At 36.0% G+C, this 19093-nt stretch overlaps 1 protein-coding gene across 7 annotated transcripts; it reads right to left on the bottom strand.

Moving 5' to 3' along the window:
* Positions 1 to 11755: 11755 nt before the first annotated feature.
* On the bottom strand, positions 11756 to 14793 carry LOC149248655 (protein SULFUR DEFICIENCY-INDUCED 1-like). Of its 7 annotated transcripts, none has more exons than XM_089458507.1 (7): positions 14465 to 14793; positions 14233 to 14283; positions 13696 to 14037; positions 13391 to 13603; positions 13142 to 13297; positions 12991 to 13052; positions 11756 to 12891 (listed from the first exon to the last, which is right to left on the bottom strand). In XM_089458507.1, exons 3-7 carry the CDS (start codon positions 13783 to 13785, stop codon positions 12432 to 12434), a joined length of 981 nt encoding a protein of 326 aa, XP_089314633.1. In that variant the 5' UTR covers positions 13786 to 14037; positions 14233 to 14283; positions 14465 to 14793; the 3' UTR covers positions 11756 to 12431. The 7 variants fall into 7 exon arrangements, with proteins under 7 accessions (XP_089314633.1, XP_089314631.1, XP_089314632.1 ...); XM_089458505.1 differs by having other exon boundaries at positions 13696 to 14092; XM_089458506.1 differs by having other exon boundaries at positions 14233 to 14296.
* Positions 14794 to 19093: the final 4300 nt, after the last annotated feature.

Here is a 19093-nt window from a genome sequence, read left to right on the forward strand (position 1 = left end):
CGAGAAATCTCAGGGGGTGTCCACTTTGCTCTAAGCACCCCCGGCAGAGACATCTGCTTTCCGTCAGCAATATCGATGGCAGCCTTCAACTGCGCCTTCAATAGATTAGATTTTCTTCCTCTTAGCTTCCTCCGGCCTGCTGACACCATGTCCAGCTCCAGATCTCCCATAGCAAGCCCTTTCCCCTTTCTGTTGGCCAAAGGTCTAAGATTATAGGGGGATTCATGGCTCCAGACAATAGGAGGGATAGATGAGACAACATCCATGGGAATAGAGGTCAACTTAGGAGAGGATGGAATGGCCATGATAACACTGTCAATAGACGCTTGACCCTTCCTTAGGACTGGCAAATCATTCAAGAGCTGCCTGAAAGGACCAGACTCATCACAGCATGACTGAAATAAAGTAGTAGAAGAGCATAAGGAGAAGGAAGGGGATAGAAGCGAACTCGCCTGAGCCGCCCGTGCCTTTTCAGAGCTTGCTGAGGGTCCCAGGAAAGGCAGAAGGGTTGAGATAGACTCACTTGCTGCAAACCCAGGTTGTTCCTGTTCATCTTCCTCCACTTGCTCTGGAACCAACCCCTGAGCATTTGCCTTAAGATTGCTCTCCTTGATCTGAGCCCCTTCTTCCTGTGTGAACACCTCATGATTTGCCTCCAGATTTTTTCCACTTCTCCTTTGTCTTTGGCAACGACAGTGTCCGAGAGGACACTCCCGGGCCAGATGTCCATAGATATGGCAACGATGGCATCTAAAAGGGAGGTTTTCATAGTCCAAGGTCTGAATAAACTCTAGACCTCGATACTTCAGGTTCATAGCATCCACCAGACCTTCTCTGGGATTTATACTTACCAGGATACGAGCAACACTCCAATCATGTGTTCGTAAATATGATCTATCTATGTCAAGAAACTTCCCCAGGGTATTACCAATTGAAGTGAAGGCCGAGTCAATCCAGAATTGCATAGGGAGACCCGGTAATTTGACCCAGACTGGAGACTCCACCATTTTTTCTTTCTGGGCATCAAACAGGGGTGTCCATCTTCTGAATAAAATTGGCCTCTTCCCGAAGCTCTAGTTTTTTCCTAGCACCCATTCAACATGCTCCTTTTTCCCAAATTGAATGCAAAACCAACCTCTGTCTAGATTCTTGATCTCTTCTGGCTGACCTAGTGCTTCTTTCCATTCTGACTGAGCCCAAACCTTGATGTAGTCTACTGAGAACTTTCTTCCACGAACTCTGCCAACTAAAAAGGTTTTCGAGGCTTCCATCACTTGATCTATATGAATATCCACTCCAAAAACGTAGCTAGGGTGCTCCTCCTTTTTTCTGATAGGTTTGTTCTTCTTCCGCTTCCCACCCACAACCTCCTTCTTGGCTTCTCCCTCTCCTGGCTTCTTATTAACATGAGCATCTGCCTCTTTTGCCCCAAGCAGCTCAGTTCGCCTTCCAACAGGGTCACTATTGCCCTCATCCGCCTTCACAACCGTTTTTTCCCCAACGCCAAAAGCTGAGGCCAGTCTTCGCACTTGTCCCTCTTCTCCGTATCCTTTCGGCTCCCCTCCTACCTCTTCATTGGACGTAGACCTCGACAGGTTGGGGAGCAGCCCCTTAAGATTAAGGTTTGAACTATCAGGGACCCTTTCCTGAGCACTTATTTTCAAACTCCCTTCTCCCACCACCTCATCAAGTAAATGTGGGTTTGTTGTGCTATTCGGAAAGAAATGTTGCAGATTTTTCTCAGACACAATGAGACCCCAGCAAGCAAGAAGGTCTTCTAGTGTTGGTTCTATGTCGACGGACTTGCGTACGTATTCCAGCTCTTGCTTATGTTATAATTACAATATGACTAATGAGAAGATAGCTTAGTCTATGTTTAAAATAAAAATATTTATAATTATACAACGAGTCATGAAAACTATGTCTCATGCCTTCTCCAAATTTTAGATCTTAGATTTTATTTTTCATTACATGGCTCGCACTCCTTAATATATTGTATACCAATTTATATGAGTGTAGGTTGTCCCTTAAATAAACCACATAGACTCAATTATATGATCAACCTAAAAATTTGATTTATACAACATTTGAAAATGCTTGTTTAGTAGACTTGTTGGTATCATTTTAAGATTTGCTATTAGAATTCTTCTCCAAATAACATGAAATAACCTTTTAAACTAATTATTCTTAGCGGGTTTTTGATTTTTGCTAAATATATGACCATCAATAAAAAAATCATATATATTTGAAGGAAAAAAATTATTTCTTTAAATAACATATTGTCACTAGTATAATATTAAAGAAATGATGTTTATGAAATCATAATGGTTCTAAAGTATAAATAAGAATGCTCATATGAAAATAAAGTATAATTAAGTTATCTCAAGGATCATAATTAATAATAATTTATTTCATGCATTTGGGTTATCAATTATTCCATATGCTTTAAAGATTGAAGCCTCAATCAATTTATATTGAAGACAATCTCAATCCTTTTATATTGAATACTTTTCTTCCATTCAAATAAAGTTCAAGTTAGAAAGAAGTGGAAGTGAAGAGCATTTTTCATGACACATATCTTTCTCACATAAGCCTATCCATATTCTTGTGAATATATACCATACTCATGTAAGACTATCGATCTTCTTGTGAATATATATTGTACATGTAAATCTAGAAATCCATGTATAATAACACATTATATCCTTACATTGAGATATATGTAAATACCAAAATATTTTTTCTTATCCCTTTGTCTTAAAACCTCAACAACCATATTCCTTAGGCACCAAGTTACACTCAAACAACAAATAAACTTAGATTCATTTAAATACTCACATATTACAATAATAACAAAGCATGCAATCACACATACCAAAAGAGATAACAATTTTAGTTTCCATATATATATAACTAACAAAATATGTTTTCTTGTTTATTTATCTTAGAATGCTAAAAAATCAAATGAAACCTCAACATCCAAACTCCTTAAGCACCAAGTTACACTTAAAAAAACAAATAACCTTAGTTTTTTCTTTGAATGTTATAGCATCATTCAGCACTCTTGTAGTTTTGATGCTCCAGTATGGCCTTGGGTAACCCTTTCCCATACATACTTGATCATTTATTATAAAACAATATTTTGAATTCCATATGTGACTCTACTCTTTAAAAATCGCATACACACGTAGGTACCATAATACAAAACCCGCGTATATTATTTAAAATATGAAAAAATAAAATAATATCCTAATTTTTGGGCGGGGTTTACTGGTTTCATCGAAAGCCCACTTACAAGAGCCCGTGGCCTAACTGAATCAACTGATTTCTTGTGGTATTTATACACCTCATGGGAAGGCCTAAATGATCAAGGAGGTAAGATATCGACATTATAGTCTTTTCGGTCCCAACATCAAGTCTGATTTTCCCTGTGCCTTCTACACTCCCAGTCATAGGAAACCCTTATCTACTTGCATATGTGCTCATCCTTCATTATGTGGCATCCTTTTGCACATGCTTGAGAGGTTAGCTTTGAGGCTTGCGATGGACGAATCTGGAGGAAGGTTTCGTTGGTGCCTTGGTTGGATCAGGTTGTATCTCTCCACTACTCTTTGCTGATATCAATAAAGAAGCTATATCTAGTTTTTGATATGTGATTATCTCATGTTTTTATGATTCATGTGTAATATTTCATGATTTATATGTTTATGCTTGATGATCTAACATTTTTATTACGCACACACTTTGAACTAATTGCTATGTATATGCTTCTTTGAACTGTGTTGTAGGTCTACTCACTTAGGAGGAAGTAAAGGTTTTGGACCCTATGGGATCGATATCAAACGTAGGACCTACAGATACTCCTCTCAGACCCAAGTTTGGTAGTTTGTATAGTTTTCTTGCTTGAACGTATGCTTCTTGTTGATTGTCTTCCTTCGATCTGTTGAGGTTGTCAACCCTTACCTTAGGGAAGTTTTTCCCACCAATAGAACTGGCGACTTCGTTGGGGAATACAATCGTGTATTTTAGAAGCATTGTTTTTCCCTTGATCTGGTATTTTATTTCTTGTTTTTTGATTCTCCCAGTATTGTTGACTCATTTGCAGTTTGGACAATCAGTCTGATCTTTTGGATCAGGTATGTCTTTTTATTTTGCTTATTTTTCTATATATATATGTGCTCTTTTTGTTGTACACAAAAGTGTGCAAACGTGGTTTCTGCCAAATAAACGAGTGTATACGCTAGTTTTTTCAAAAACAATCGCATGTATATGTGGGTTTGTTATTATATGATCGTGTATATTTGGAAATTTTTTAATTTTCAAGTTTTTCCTTCAGTCAGGGGTGTAGCCTAGTTTTTTCTGCTTTCTTGAAGTCATCTACAGTTTGGAATGGTCTTGTTTCTTGCTGGTGTCAATTTCTTTATCTAATTTTGCAAAAAGATTTTTTCAACCTAGGGTTTGCATTTTTTCAAAGTTTTTGCATTTTAAGTTTGGGTTTCAGACCTTCTTTGTGAAGTGTCTGACTATTCTATGCTTTTGGGACAATAAGCTGGTTCTCAACTTTCTTATAATCCAATATTTTCATTACTTTTCTTTGCATTCTTGAAGTTGACTCATTTGGTTTCTTTTTTATTATTTGAGAAGGGTCTTTGCAATTTTGGTTCAGTGAAGGATTTTGGTTCTCTGAAATCTTTCTATCTTTCTAAATATTTTATATATCTTTTAGGTCCAGTTGTTCAAGTGTTTTGGACTCTTATTCACTTTAGCCTGATCACCTTGGTGATTGTTTATGGCTTGTGAAGTTTGGAGTCTTTTCGTTTGATTTTGATCTTGAACTGATTGATTGCTTTGCCCTCTTGAAACTTTTGTCATAAGTCCTTAAAAAGAAAAAGAGAAAAAACATTTGTTTTTTGCCTTTCTTTTCTTTGGTTTTTGGTTTGTTTGTCTTTTTGGCTTTCCAACTAGTGTGCAAATATTTTCTTGAGGTTGAAATTTGCTTCGTTTGGGAGATATTTTCTTGGATATTTGTTTCTCCTTGTTTGTCAAATTTTGGCTTTTCATTTTTTAAAGAACACATTTGTTTGTTTATAGAATTCCATAGAATCTTGCATTTAGGCATTTTAGTATTCAGTAAGGTAGTTTGAATTTTAGGAATTTTAGTCTCTTTTGATAGATGTTGAATGTGTGAGTGCATTTAAATAAAATAATAATAAAAAAAAATTCTTTATTAAGTTCCTCATAAAACCTTTCTAGAAATCACTTTTCATTGAAGAAAATGAGTTTCATTTTCATGTCGCTGGGTTTTCTATTGATTTCTTTCACGTCAGAACACCATCAGTTTCACTTCTATTTCCCTATGTCCTAAATAAAAATCACTTAAAATAAGCGCTTAATTAAAATGAACTATACTTTTATTTTTGTCATAGATACATCAACTAGTTTAGGACATTAAGGCCTTGGAATAGGTGTGTGGAGAGTAAGCTCTCCAAGGCCACTTGAACTGAGAGTATAGAAGTTTACTAAAGAGTGGAAATCCAGTCTCGTTAAGCTATCTGGGAAAGATATCTAACACATGAGTTAAGCATGAGGACACATGATGATAAGGAAAGAGAGATACCCCCTCTCCTACTTGTTAGATCATGTGCCCACAAAAATTCCACCCAGCTTCTGATTACGAACTCGTGACCTTAGTTTCCTTTCCTAGGGACCACACAGGTGACTGCGAGGGGGAATTCCCTTGGTACCTATGGCAGACGTTGCATCAATTCTGTAGGGTACCCTTGCGGAGCTTAGGTACTTGCACCGGTAAAGGCTATTGTTTGGAGGTCATCATAACTGCTTCTGATACCTTCGCTGATAGGCTTGGGTTGTAATTATCCTAAACTATCTTTGGAAGGTCCTTATCTTCCCTTTCTTGTATTTCAGTGTCCGGTCCTAATAATCGTGAGTAGAAATACCTGGAAGCTTAATGTTGTCGACATTTCAAATCCCAACGTGGATCTATCTTCAGGATTTCGAGAAAACAGATCTCATTCCATATATCCCCTTCGTACATGGAAATTATATTATATTTTAAGCTTATGTAGCTGTCATTTAGGGATTTTTTATTCAGATCATCCACAATATTGTGTGCCTCTTGTTTTCGACGTTTTGAATCCCATCTTCATGATTTTGAGAAAACATATCTCATTCCATATATCCCCTCCGTACAGGGAAATTATGTTAGATTTTAAGCTTTTGTGGCTATCATTTAGGGATTTTTGATTCGGATCATCCACAATATTGTATGCCTCTTATTGTCGATGTTTCGAATCCCAATGTGGATCCATCTTCAGGATTTCGAGAAAACAAATTTCATTCCATATATCCCCTCCGTACAGGGAAATTATGTTAGATTTTAAGCTTTTGTGGCTGTCATTAAGGGATTTTTGATTTAGATCATCCACAATATTGTGTGCCTCTTGTTGTCGATGTTTCGAATCCCAACGTGGATCCAACTTCAGGATTTCAAGAAAACAGATCTCATTCCATATATCCCCTCTGTACATGGAAATTATGTTAGATTTTAAGCTTATGTGGCTGTCATTTAGGGATTTTTGATTTGGATCATCCACAGTACTGTGTGCCTCTTGTTGTCAATGCTTCGAATCCCAATGTGGATCCATCTTTAGGATTTCGAGAAAACAGATCTCATTCCATATAACCCCTCTATACAAGGAAATTATGTTAGATTTTAAGCTTCTGTGGCTGTCATTTCGGGATTTTTGATTCAGATCATCCAAAGTATATATGTATATATGAGGATCAGTTATGCAACATCAATAATCACACATTCTTCGAGCATCATTGATCATATTTTCTTCTATATGTGATATTGAGACATAGCCCTGATATGTTCCTTTGTGGCTATGATCAGATGATCCACTATGTATTCTTCAGTCTTCTATGTACATTTATGTATACATGTTAGATCCTCTCTATACTTGATAAATGAACATGCTTTACTATCTTTGAGCATGGGTTTACCCGCCTCAGACATGAGTCTTCTTTGTGACTCCTTCCATAGGTATTCAATGGGTTGGAATCTGGTGATCTCTTCTCAAGTCCTCAAATGATCTCTCTTTGCAATTAATACATTTTGGCCATCATGTACCCCTTTTGACCTCATATATTAGGGGGCATATGTTATAGCATCATTCAAAAGTCTTATAGTTTTGATGCTCTGGTATGGCCTTGGGCAACACTTTCCCATACAAACTTGATCATTTATTAAAAAACAATATTTTGAATTCCATACGCAACTCTGCCCTTTAAAAAGTGTGTACACACGTGGGTACCATAATACAGAACCCATGTATATTATTCAAAATATGACAAAAGAAAATAATATCCTATTTTTTGGGTGGGGTTTACGAGTTTCACCTAAATCCCACCTATAGGAGCCTGTGGCCTAACTAAATCAACTGATTTCTGGTGATATTTATACACCTCATGCGAAGGCCTAAATGATCAAGGAGATAAGATATTGACATTATAGTCTTTTCAGTCCCCAGATCAAGTCTGATTTTCCCTATGCCTCCTGCACTCTCATTCATAGGAAACCCTTGTTTCCTTGCATAGATGCTCATCCTTCATTATATCGCATCCTTTTGCACATGCTTGAGAGGTGATCTTTGAGGCTTGGGTTGGATGGATCCGGAGCAAGGTTCCGCTGGTGTCATAGTTGGATTGAGTTGTATCTCTCCACTACTCTTTACTGATATCAATAAAGAAGCTCTGTCTAGTTTTTGATATGTTATAATCTCATGTTTTTTTTATTCATGTGTTATATGTCATGATTTATATGTTTATGCTTGATGATCTAACATGTTTATTATGCACACACTTTGAACTACTTGCTATGTATATTCTTCTCTGAATTATGTTGTAGGTTTTCTTTCTTAGGAGGAAGCATAGGGTTTCAACCCTACAAGATCGACATTGAGCGTAGGACCTATGGGTACACCTCTCAAAACCAACTTTGGTAGTTTATCTATTTTTCTTGCTTGAACGTATGCTTCTTTTTTATTGTCTTACTTCGATCTATTGAAGTTGTCAACCCTTACCTTAGGGAAGCTTTTCCCGCCAACATTGACAAAGTCTTACTTTGAGAATTAAATTCAAATTGCATCATTTTTATTACAAATAAGAATACCACTATACAAATTCAATCACATAAGAAACATGAATATGAACAAATTCAAGCTACATGAAATTTGGTTGTGGGTGTGGGGCTAAGAAGATAATATTGTGTTTCATATAAAATAATCTTACAAGTTATATACCTATTAATGTTGTAGATGAGTTATTAACCTGAGCTTGGATTCCTCGACCTACCTCAATCTCATTCAAACTCAAAATCTTGCTAATGATTTAAGTTATTATCAAAAGGGGCCTATGAGTGTCTCTAAAGCTTTGTAAGAAACCTATATGAAACTTACAAAGAAAATAAATGTTCTCTTTTGAATTAGATATCACTTGATTAAAGCTTTCTCTTAGTAATTTAAAAGGAAGTCAAGCTAATGTTTCACAACCTCAATCCCTTAATTTATATTTTCGAGAAAGTGGTTCAAAGTTGGTTAGGATCTGAATTAGAGACATACAAGTGTTTTCATGTTGTTCATTTTACTTGGGTTTCAAAACTTGTTTACCTTTTCTATATTTTTTATTTAGTTTATAGGTGATCACATCTTATTTTTTGGTGGAACAAGGGCACCAATGTGTTGCTTCAATAGAAAATATGGGTGCATCTAGCATGTTGTTACAAGTTAGGGCATGAGCATGTGGGATATTTGTATAAATAAGAGCCAAGTAGAGCTAAAATTGTGCTTATCATTGTAAGTAATGCATTTTCTAGGATCAACTAAGAATTTAGGTTGTGGTAACCAAATTGTCATTTTGATAGTGGGACCCGATTATTGTTATTAATGATGTTGATCATTTAGTTATCTCTAGTGCCCAACACGGTTTGATTGGTGCTCTCTTGTTCCAACTTCTACCCTTGTTAATTCATGTTACATGTCTGGGACATTTCAACCTAATCTAGCCCTATTTGTTATTTAAAATATGCTTATGAATATGACCCCATGATTGGGGGTCTTGATGTCATATAAACCAAAGTCTTTCCTTTTGCACTTTCTTATGGACATTCAAGGGGGCTTCACTAGGCGAGCGATACCATACCACGTGTATTCATATTGGGCAATATATAATGAGGAAAAAATGACATAATATATTGAACATATAATAGGGGTTAAAGGTTTTTAATATTGGCAGGTATAAAAAATGGAGCTTAAAGTTAATGAAAAACTATAAAGGGGTATAAAAAATGTTAATGATGAAATGGATACCTACAATATCTAGTGAAAGTAGGGGTTTTTTAAATAGTAAGTTGTATTGGGTTCGTATTGGTAGGGAGTTAAATAATGTGACTTTTAGAGGTATTTTCCAATATGTAGTCAATTTAAGGGTATTGTTTAATATACCACAAACACGTGTTTTGTCAGTGGTTCATAGAGTGAAGCCCCCATGTGGACATTACATAAAAAGCCCTTTTTATTTTATAAATTTTTGTACATATTACGTATTGATAGAGTGCAAGGAAAACTTCATTAAAAGAGGAGAACGTTTTTCCCCTCATACAAAGGACACAGATTGATCTTGTAACACCCTACACCTCCTCATTATCCAACACAATTCCTATGTTTCCAATGCTCCTCACCTCTATGGCTCAGTTATTAACAAACTTAGCTATACGATCATCAAAGGATGTAGATTTCCAAAACAACTTTTCTTGCATTCATGTTTTGATGCACTTGTATCTAGGTTACAAGCATCATTTGAGGTTTTGAGATTTTCATTACCACTAGGATTGTTATGAAACTTTTAAAATGGTTTCTTTTATTATCTCTTCTTTTCAACAAATTGTCAAAAATGTTTATTATTTCTCCTTGCTTATGATATCACTCATACCATTTGTATATAATAATATGCTTCTTTTGGCAATAGTGACAAATCATATCTGTGTTTATCTATTGGCTTTTCCAAGATTATTCTTCATGATACTGTTGTAGCATTTGTTTTCTCTTTGTTCTTTACTTCTTTTGTTTTACTATGAAAACATGTTTTCTTAAGGTTTACTAAAATCAAAATCTATTTTAGATCCCTCTCAATGACACCCTCCAACTTCATCCAACATTAGTGTAACTACTTTTATCACATTGATATCAAGTACCATGGTTTGTTGTCTCAAGCAAATCTACTTTTGTTGTTATCAATTGTGCTATAACGTGGTTTGCAATATGATACAATATATATATTCTTCTTTTAATTTCAAGCATTCATTTTTAGGCTTATTCTTATGGTTTAGTGGCAATTTCAATCAACCTATGTAGTTTCTTCTTCATGACTTCCTCTTTCAATACAACTGTATTTCTTTACTTAAATTTGCTTTAGGAAAAAATATGGTCATCAATATAGACTAGGTTAGTAGATTCGGTGTTGATGCTTGATTATCCATCTTTATTCTATTCTATTCCTTCCTTCTTTCAAAGCATTCATTAATAAGATTTTAAAATGTATATAACAAAATCATTTTACCCATTTCAACATCAACAACTTTGAGCCCCCCTTCTCTTAAACCATTATGCTTTTATAAGATTTTCAAATCTCCATAATAAAAACACTTTACACATTAGAACTTCAACTTCTCAAATGAACAAATCTATTGATCATTTTTTTTTAATATAAAATTCAAAACCACTTGATTTACTCCAATGAAATATGAAATATTGTAAAAAAAAAAAAAAATAAATTTACTTTATTATAAAAAATCTAAGTTAAATTAAACAATACCCTAGTACTCTACATTATAAATAAATCGTTTCCCTAACATAAGCAACAACAACAACAACAACAACAAAACTATAAATTTACCCCTAAATATACTCCAAACAACTTTGAAAAATTATAGATAACAAAACATAGGTAGATCTTCCACTTATCTTTATGATTTCTATTATTTAATCATAATCCAAATAACTTTGAAATATAACTTATCTTTATAATTTATATTATTTGAGCTAAGCCCCCAAAAAACAGACCTTTACCCTAATCATATTCCAAACAATTTTGAAACATAATTTATCTTTATAATATCTATTATTTGATTTTGGAAAAAAAAACTCACAGATAATCATATTTCAAATAACATTGAAACATTATAGATAACAAAATATAAATAAATCTTATGATTTCTATTATTTCATCTTTGTTTTTTATCTTATCTTGACTCCTATTATTTGATCTTTGTTTTTCATCTTATCTTGATTCCTATTATTCGATCTTTGTTTTTCATCTGAAAACTCAGCAATACTTCAGATGGTCTCCTAACAATACTTCATAATACTTCAAAGGGTCTCCTAACAATACTTCATATGGTCTCCTAATGTGGTATTGTCATCCATTCCAACATCTTTATAATGCTTTACTCTTAATGGAGAATTGTTTCAAACAAATAATGGTTGTGCGCATATCTGTGATTATTTTTATCCATTCCAACATCTTTATAATGCATTACTCTTCATTAAAAGTTCTTTCAAACACCATTGTTGCGATCAGATTTGTGATTATTATGCAAATATATTGCAGCGAAGCACAATTATCATTCTACTAAACAAATAGTTCACTTATAAAAAAAACTCAAATTTGACATGTAGAAATTTATTGCTCTCAAGATATGCGAAAAAGTTATATTACAGTATGTTTACTAACACAAGAAATACCAGAAGAACAGATAACGTGGGGCTCACTCACACCAGAATTACAAGAATAGATAACGTTCACTCAACAACCCATGTATAGTGCAATACGCACAATACAAATTTGCAATAATTTGCAACAAATGCCCCAACCATATCTAACCCTAACTACAATCTTGCAGAACCATCGTTCTCTTTCAACATATCTAACCCTAATTAGGCTCCAAGGAATTACATCACCTGATATAGATTGATTTACAGATATAAATGGACCAGTGGTCAAATTTAACTTGCCTTTTACATCCTTGCCTTCTCAATGTTGATGATGTGAATGATCAGTGCTCCAGCCTCTTTCAGTTGATGCACTGGAACTAGCGATCAATTTTCACGATGTAACCCACATCATCAACGGACGCCGTTCAAACCTGCATTCCAACAAGGGAATATAACTGAACGGAGTGCAGTACATGGACATCAGATTCAACGGTGCGTAGCTGAGTTTTGCCCTCTCACTGATTGGGTCTTACATGTGACCCAGGATACCATCATCAGAATAGGCAGCAAACAGACCAACATTGCATTAATGTTACTGTACATGTAGATGTATACATCGCAAAGGATAATATACCGCCATTAATGCTGCATACCACGCTGTATATTGCTCCCATTAAAATGCCACTTCTTGTTAGGAACAGAAGTCATCTCTTCAAAAACTCTCAGTCGATTTCGTTTCCGATTCAACTCAACTGCCACCCCCAATCCTTTTTCTCGTTCTTCTTCATGCCCTTCTGCAACTCCCTCTTCATAACACCAAAACCACTCCAAATTTTCAACAGCGGATGCTGCTGATTGACATTCCTCTCCAATCCTTCCCTTTGTTTTACAATCCTTGATTTCCTTCAGCAACCCTTTGACACGATCCAGTGACTTCGATTTTTCTCTACTGTTATTATTATTATATTTCGTAGAATTCTTATTGTAGTTCAGAACACCCTGTAGAATACCCATGGCCTCCTCCACCTTCCCTTGCCTCATCAGACAGACGCCTAGATTACAGGCCTTGTTTTCATCTGGCTCCAATGCCTGTGCTTTCCTGCATGACATTATTCATGCAATAGACCATCTCATTCCTATTTCTAATGTTGTAATTGAATAATAAAAATTCAGTAATTCATCTTCAATTGAAATGCACCTGTAAACGATTTCTGCAGAACAATAGTCATGCTGTTGCATATACGCCCATCCTAAATTACCCTGCCAACATCCATTACATTCTCTGTCAAGTTTCAACTACAGTTACACAGAAATACTAAAAGAACAGGCAGGGTGTGGATGCTATGTACCAGAAGCCGAGTTGTCTCTTGCCTTATGGAAACTTGAAACTTCCTTCCTTGTGACCGTGCAGTTTTGGTGGATTTGCCATTGAATGCAACGCCTTGATGAATTAAGCGGAGCTTGTGCCTCAACAGGCTAATCTGTTCATCCAATCTTCCGCATTTCTGCGATGCAAACGCCAGAAATTAAATGCTACGGAGCAAAGCATATAGTTCTTATATAGTGCTTATGAATATGGGATTTGTTTGAGTTTATACCTTAAAGAGATCCATGAGCACATTATCAAGAGACTCCTGCGCTCGCTGCGAGCAAAGATGTCTGAAGGACTTAATGGCCTCGATGGCTTCCAGTGACCGGTTCTGCTGCTTCATCACTAGGGCCATGTCCTTCAATGCGCTGTCAATGCGGTCTCCAGCATTAATAGCTTCCCAGAACAATGCGATGGCGCCAGCCGGGTCCTTCTCCACGAGCTGTATCGGACAAAATTTAAATACTTTGAATTTCAAGAAAGGATCAAGAATAAAATAGCTTTTTCGAAACAAAATATGGATAAAACGTTAACCTGAAGGTGCTTGGCTCTGCCATAGGGGGTGTCCCTGACGGGGACCTTGTACATAGCATGAAAGGGATCGGCTTTTCCCTGAGCTTTCATGAAGCCGATCGTTTCGCCCGAGTAGAAGCAGGGGTGGTGTTCTTCTGCTTTTATTGCAGTTTAAACTTTAAACTTTAACGTCAGGCTTATCTGGAGAAAACGGCAAAGACTCGGCTTTTTTGCTGTCTATTTCAGCTTTGAATGAGAATTTCCGAAACCTTTCCGGTCCTTAAAACCCTACGCGTCATAAACGCGACTTCGCCTTAGGAATCTTTGCAATAGTCGGCCAATAGAAATTAATGACCTTATGCTCTGCAATTTCGGTCCATAGAACATGAATTCAGGGCTGAAGACTCAGGCAAACCGTCTGAAGTCCGCAACACAAAATAATGTAACCTTAAACGCCTTAAGATTCCGACATTTAAATAATCTTTAACAACTGAATCAGAACATTCAAATCGTATCCGTTGAATCTAAAAAAGCTATGAGCAGTAATCGGAAGCTTGCCTTAACAGTCATTGCATCACGTGGCCACTAGAAATGAAATCAACATCCGCTCTGCATTTCCAAGCTAGAGAACATGAATTCCCAACTAAAGATTTAGGGAAACCGTTCCAAATATGAAATACTGAAGAGAAGAGTGTGAACTTAAACGCCTAAAGAGTCCGAGACTATATAATTTTTTTTAATTCTGGAGCTAAGAGAAAATTTGAAGGATAAATAGAAATTTCGAAACTACCTTGACTGTTTGGCCTCGAGCTGTATTAATAACCACAACTCTTGAAATATAGATCGGAGACGGTATTATAGATGGAGAGTCGACAGACGTTCTTCTGAAGATTTATGCATCGTCCTCGTCCTCTGGTGGAAAGATTCCGCAGGCGCACAGGCACTGCGGTCATACAAAAACACGGAAGGGGCGACTTGAGATACAATGAACCTGGACCTGATTCCATCCACATACATTGCTTGCCGAGTGGATCTTCTTCCAAGACAATGTCTAACTTATTGCACCCAGGGTTGGAATTTCACATTCATCACATTCATCAAAATTCACTATTGGTAACAGTGTGCAGCGTGCAGTAATATCACATTTTACAATGAGACGCAATTTTCTGGTCAATAAGATTCAGGTAGGAAAAGATGATATTGCCATTTAACATATATTTTAATGTTGGCTATTGATATTTTAAAATAGTATTTTTTATTAATAAAAGAAAAAAGTAAATAATTTATTAAATTAAAAAATATTATGGCAAGTAGTCTTAGTAATGGACCACATGACTTTTTTCCAGTTATTTTTTCGCCTCAAGCCATAAATTTTTTAAAATTATAATTTCAACCATACATTTTTAAAAATTATAATTTCAATTTATTTGCTCTTTAAGATTGAATGTTAATAATTTTTTTAGGATTTTGAATCTATTTATGTATTTAAAAATACATTTTATATAAAATAAATCATAATCTCACAACAAATTATATTGCTGGATTAAAATTATTTTGTCTATTAGTTATATTACATCTTATTATAATAATGTTAGTTGTTTACTATTACAATAATGTTAATTATTTTTTATGAAATAAAAATTTTGAGATTTTTTTGGATCAAATTGTCTGGATTTTTACTCTTGTCCAACATTTTGGTGGACACTCCACCCAATTGAATGATCACAAACAACGTTGTTAATTTTTTTATAAAAAGAAACTTCAAATTAGTAGTTAAAAAATAATATTAAAATAATAAAATAGTTCTTAAAGAATAATAATAATAAAATAAATTAGAAAGAAAAAAAAGAGAGACTAAATAAATGAAATAATTACCTATTAAAAGAAAGAGTAAGGTCATTTAAAAATAATTAATTAATTAAAGCAAAAGAGAATTAAAAGGAAATTGAGGATTACATTAAGACTAAATTATTAGCTAGGGACAACACATCCAACCTCCCGGCATACAAGACATAAGACGAAATGCTATGCTATCTGAAGTGTGTGAAATTTCATTTGGCCTCCACCGGAAGCCATGCTAGTAAGGTCAAGAGTTTAATGGCGCATGCAAGGATTGACAAAATTTATATGTGGTTCACTGTGTGGAGGTTGTATAATTTTGGTTTGAGCTGCTGCATCTTAGCGGGGTCTTCTGGCTCTCAGGTTTTCTTGAAGTGGTGGCGATTTCAACATCATCGGTCCACCCACTGCATTCGCTATCCAAAAGCAGCAAGTTTGTTCACCCAGGTCCTTTTCTCTGTTCTAGTCCGCGGGTTGCGAGATTGTCTCAGGAAAGGCTGGTTTGTTTTGGTCTTTCTTTTAGTGACGCACTGTAGAGTGGAGCATAAGGGTTTTCTGTGGTTGAATTGATATTGGGGGCCTTCGCTTGTTGTGAGACTCCCATTCTTTCTCCTCTTTCTGGTTTCTTCTTTGTTCCTTGTGTTTCTTGTCTATTGGGGGAATTTCGCCTAAGTATCGAGGTGGAATTTGGTTGACATAGGAGGTAGAGGGGCTCTAGCTTGGCCTATTTTGTATGTGGTTGAATGCCTAGGTGATTTCTTGTTTAATTGGGTGTATTTCATTTGTTTCGGGGGTTTTCTTAAGGGTTTGGTGGTGTTGGTTATGGGTGACGCTTGGCCCTGTTAGGCTCTCGAGGTTCTGGGTTTTAGGCTATTGTGAGGAGGCTTGTGACTCTGCCCTAGGGTATTTTCTATGTCAATGCAGTTGTAGAGATGATTGGTCGGTTGGTGTTGAAGCCAATTGTGGTTTCCATCTCCTCTTTCCAAGTCTGTGGGTGGTGGCGACTAGTTTTGCAGAGGTGGTTTTCGTTGGTTATCACACGACTGGAGCCAGTCCTTGCTGACGTTCGAGGTGGTGGAAGGGTGAGTAGCGAGTAGCGGGTCTTGTCCTAGGGGTGTCCTTTTGTGGTTGCACTATGCACCCTATTCCGAGGAATTCTCACACCCAATCTTAGAAGTCAAGAGTCTCGGCCAATCGGCGTGGCTCGAGCAGTTTAGTGAAGGTGTCGTGAGGGGGGAGAGTTGTTGGTGGCATGGTTGGGCTGTAAGCTGAAGGACATAGTGGAAGAGGAGGAGGAGACTCTCAACGAGGTGGTCATGGTATTCGGGGCCATGGAGGGGGCGTGTGTAGTCTGAGTAGTAGGTCGGAGTGTGCAGGTACCTCGAAATTTTCAATTGTTGGCTAACCAATTAGCCTCGCAACCCTTCATGACATGTTTCAATCTACGCTAGATCTGATGGAAGCTTATGAGATGACAAGAAGGGAAGAGCATGAAGCTATCATCGCCATGCTCAATCAACTGCATTACTTTCAATGTCATGTTAGAGAAACAATTGTAGTGGTTTGGCAGGGGCAAAACTTGCTAAAAGAAAAGGTTGAGAAGGTGGAAACGTGGATGGCTCACTTCAAGCAACATGTAAACTACCCATATCGCCCTCCTCCCCTTCCAGGGACTGGGCTAGACAATCCAACATCAATTATTGGTGTCCCTATAATATTAGTGTATCCCCCTTGTTTTTATTGTTGTGCCCATGTAGCATCCATATTGTTATTGTTCTACCCCATAGGAAGCCACTATTGTAATGTTGTGCCCTTACATTATTATTGTTATGTAGGCTCTGATTATATTGTGACCCCTTAGAATTCTATATATACAAAGGAGGCCTTGTCATTTGTATCATCCAAGAATTGTCCATTTATGTAATGTAAAGGAGGCTTCCCCCTCAAAGAGGATAATTTTTAAGTCCTTTATCTATCTTTTTTGTGAGCTGGTTGCATAACATTTGGTATCAAAGCTTTGGATTCTAGGGTTTCACTTCTTCAAACATGCAACCTTGAAATTTTTGCTATAACATTTTTTCTACGAGGCTTCAGAAGTTAAATTTTTTATCGCATGGATTCAAAATCATGTTGAACTTCGTGTAACAATTTCAAAGCTTGGTTCACTATATTTTTAGAGATATGATTTGACGCAGTTAGGGATTTTGCAGGCTCAAAAATTCAATCCCAAACAGGTGACCTATGGAAAATTGTCATAACATTCATTTAAGGCATCAGATTTAAATTTTGTAAAAAGTGGCTGAAAGTGAACGAACTTTAGTTTTTCATGTATCAATTTCAAAGTTGGAGGTCGAAATAGTGACACGTGGCATCTCATACAACTTCGATCTACTGAACCAGTCCATAATCAGGTTATCATGGGAGATTTGGCATAACTATTTTTTGAAGAATCCAATCTCGATTAGACTTATGGGATTGGAAAGAAGACTCAGAAAGATACCACAAGAAGAAATTTTAGAACTTGGAGATCCATAATTATAGAGTTACAACTGTTTCAAGATCTAGCTCCTAAAAGCAAGAAAAAGGTGTGTAATTTTTTTTTAAATTGCATAATTTTTGTTTGAAAAATCAATTTGAAGTCATTCCAAGGGAATATTGAAGCACAAATATTAGTATTGGGTTATAAAAATACTCCTAAGAAAAATATTTATACACCCATTAATCCCTCAGAAATATCTACTATGACGCATGAAGAGGAAGAATTGCAGCATGATATATCAAAATTACGAGACCAAGTGCAACAAATTTTCCTCTCACAAAGAGAAACCAAAGATGAACAAAAAGACGACATGGATGGTTTAAAAGAAAATGTGGAAGGCTTGAAGGATGAAATGGAAGGTAATATGGATGTTTTGGAAGAAGACATGAAAGGTTTGAAGGAATGCTTGACAAAATTGTTGAAAGAAAGACTTCCGAGTGGTGACAAGGTAATCCATGAAAATCATGATGAGGACAAAAGGAATATGAATTATGATTTTAGAGAATGAATTGTGGGGTTTAAGAATCACCAAATTACAAATATAGATATGAGGAAGTTTTGTGGCAAGGATCCGATAACATGGATACTACATATGGAGAAATATTTTGATCTATAAGATGTGCAACCCCCACAAAAGGTGTGTATTGCATCTTTATATTTAGAACCCAATCAATTTGTATGGTATATATGGTTTTTTTCTCGTAAACCACTTGTCACCTAGTAAATTTTTACGGAGGAAATGATAGCACATTATGAAGATACAAAGAGCAACACCTTCTTTAGCCAATTGATAAATCTCAAACAAAAGGGTTTAATGGCAAAGCACATTGAAGACTTCAAAAAATTGAATATTAGGGTAACCGATATTCTAGAGGAGCATAGGATTCATGGCTTCATAGGGAATTTAAAATATAGCATCCAACACGATGTTTTCCTTTGGGAACCTGATTCATTGGAGAAGGCATTCAGGGTGGCAAGAAAAGTTGAAAGAAAAATTATGGCAACAAGGAAGTCTACCACTCACAACTATAAAGATGGAAG

Source organism: Pinus tabuliformis, chromosome 7, assembly GCF_031772625.1.
Source record: "Pinus tabuliformis cultivar Carrire ecotype Pingquan chromosome 7, CPIR1, whole genome shotgun sequence".
NCBI lineage: Eukaryota > Viridiplantae > Streptophyta > Pinopsida > Pinales > Pinaceae > Pinus > Pinus tabuliformis.

What these genes read in the sequence shown, in the direction of transcription:
- LOC149248655 (XM_089458507.1), bottom strand. Translation starts at nt 13,785, where the DNA reads ATGAAAGCTCAGGGAAAAGCCGATCCCTTTCATGCTATGTACAAGGTC. An exon ending in GCAGAGCCAAGCACCTTCAG is followed by an intron (nt 13,604 to 13,695) that starts GTTAACGTTTTA and finishes TGTCCGATACAG; the next exon opens with CTCGTGGAGAAGGACCCGGC. An exon ending in TCTGCAGAAATCGTTTACAG is followed by an intron (nt 12,892 to 12,990) that starts GTGCATTTCAAT and finishes AATGTCATGCAG; the next exon opens with GAAAGCACAGGCATTGGAGC.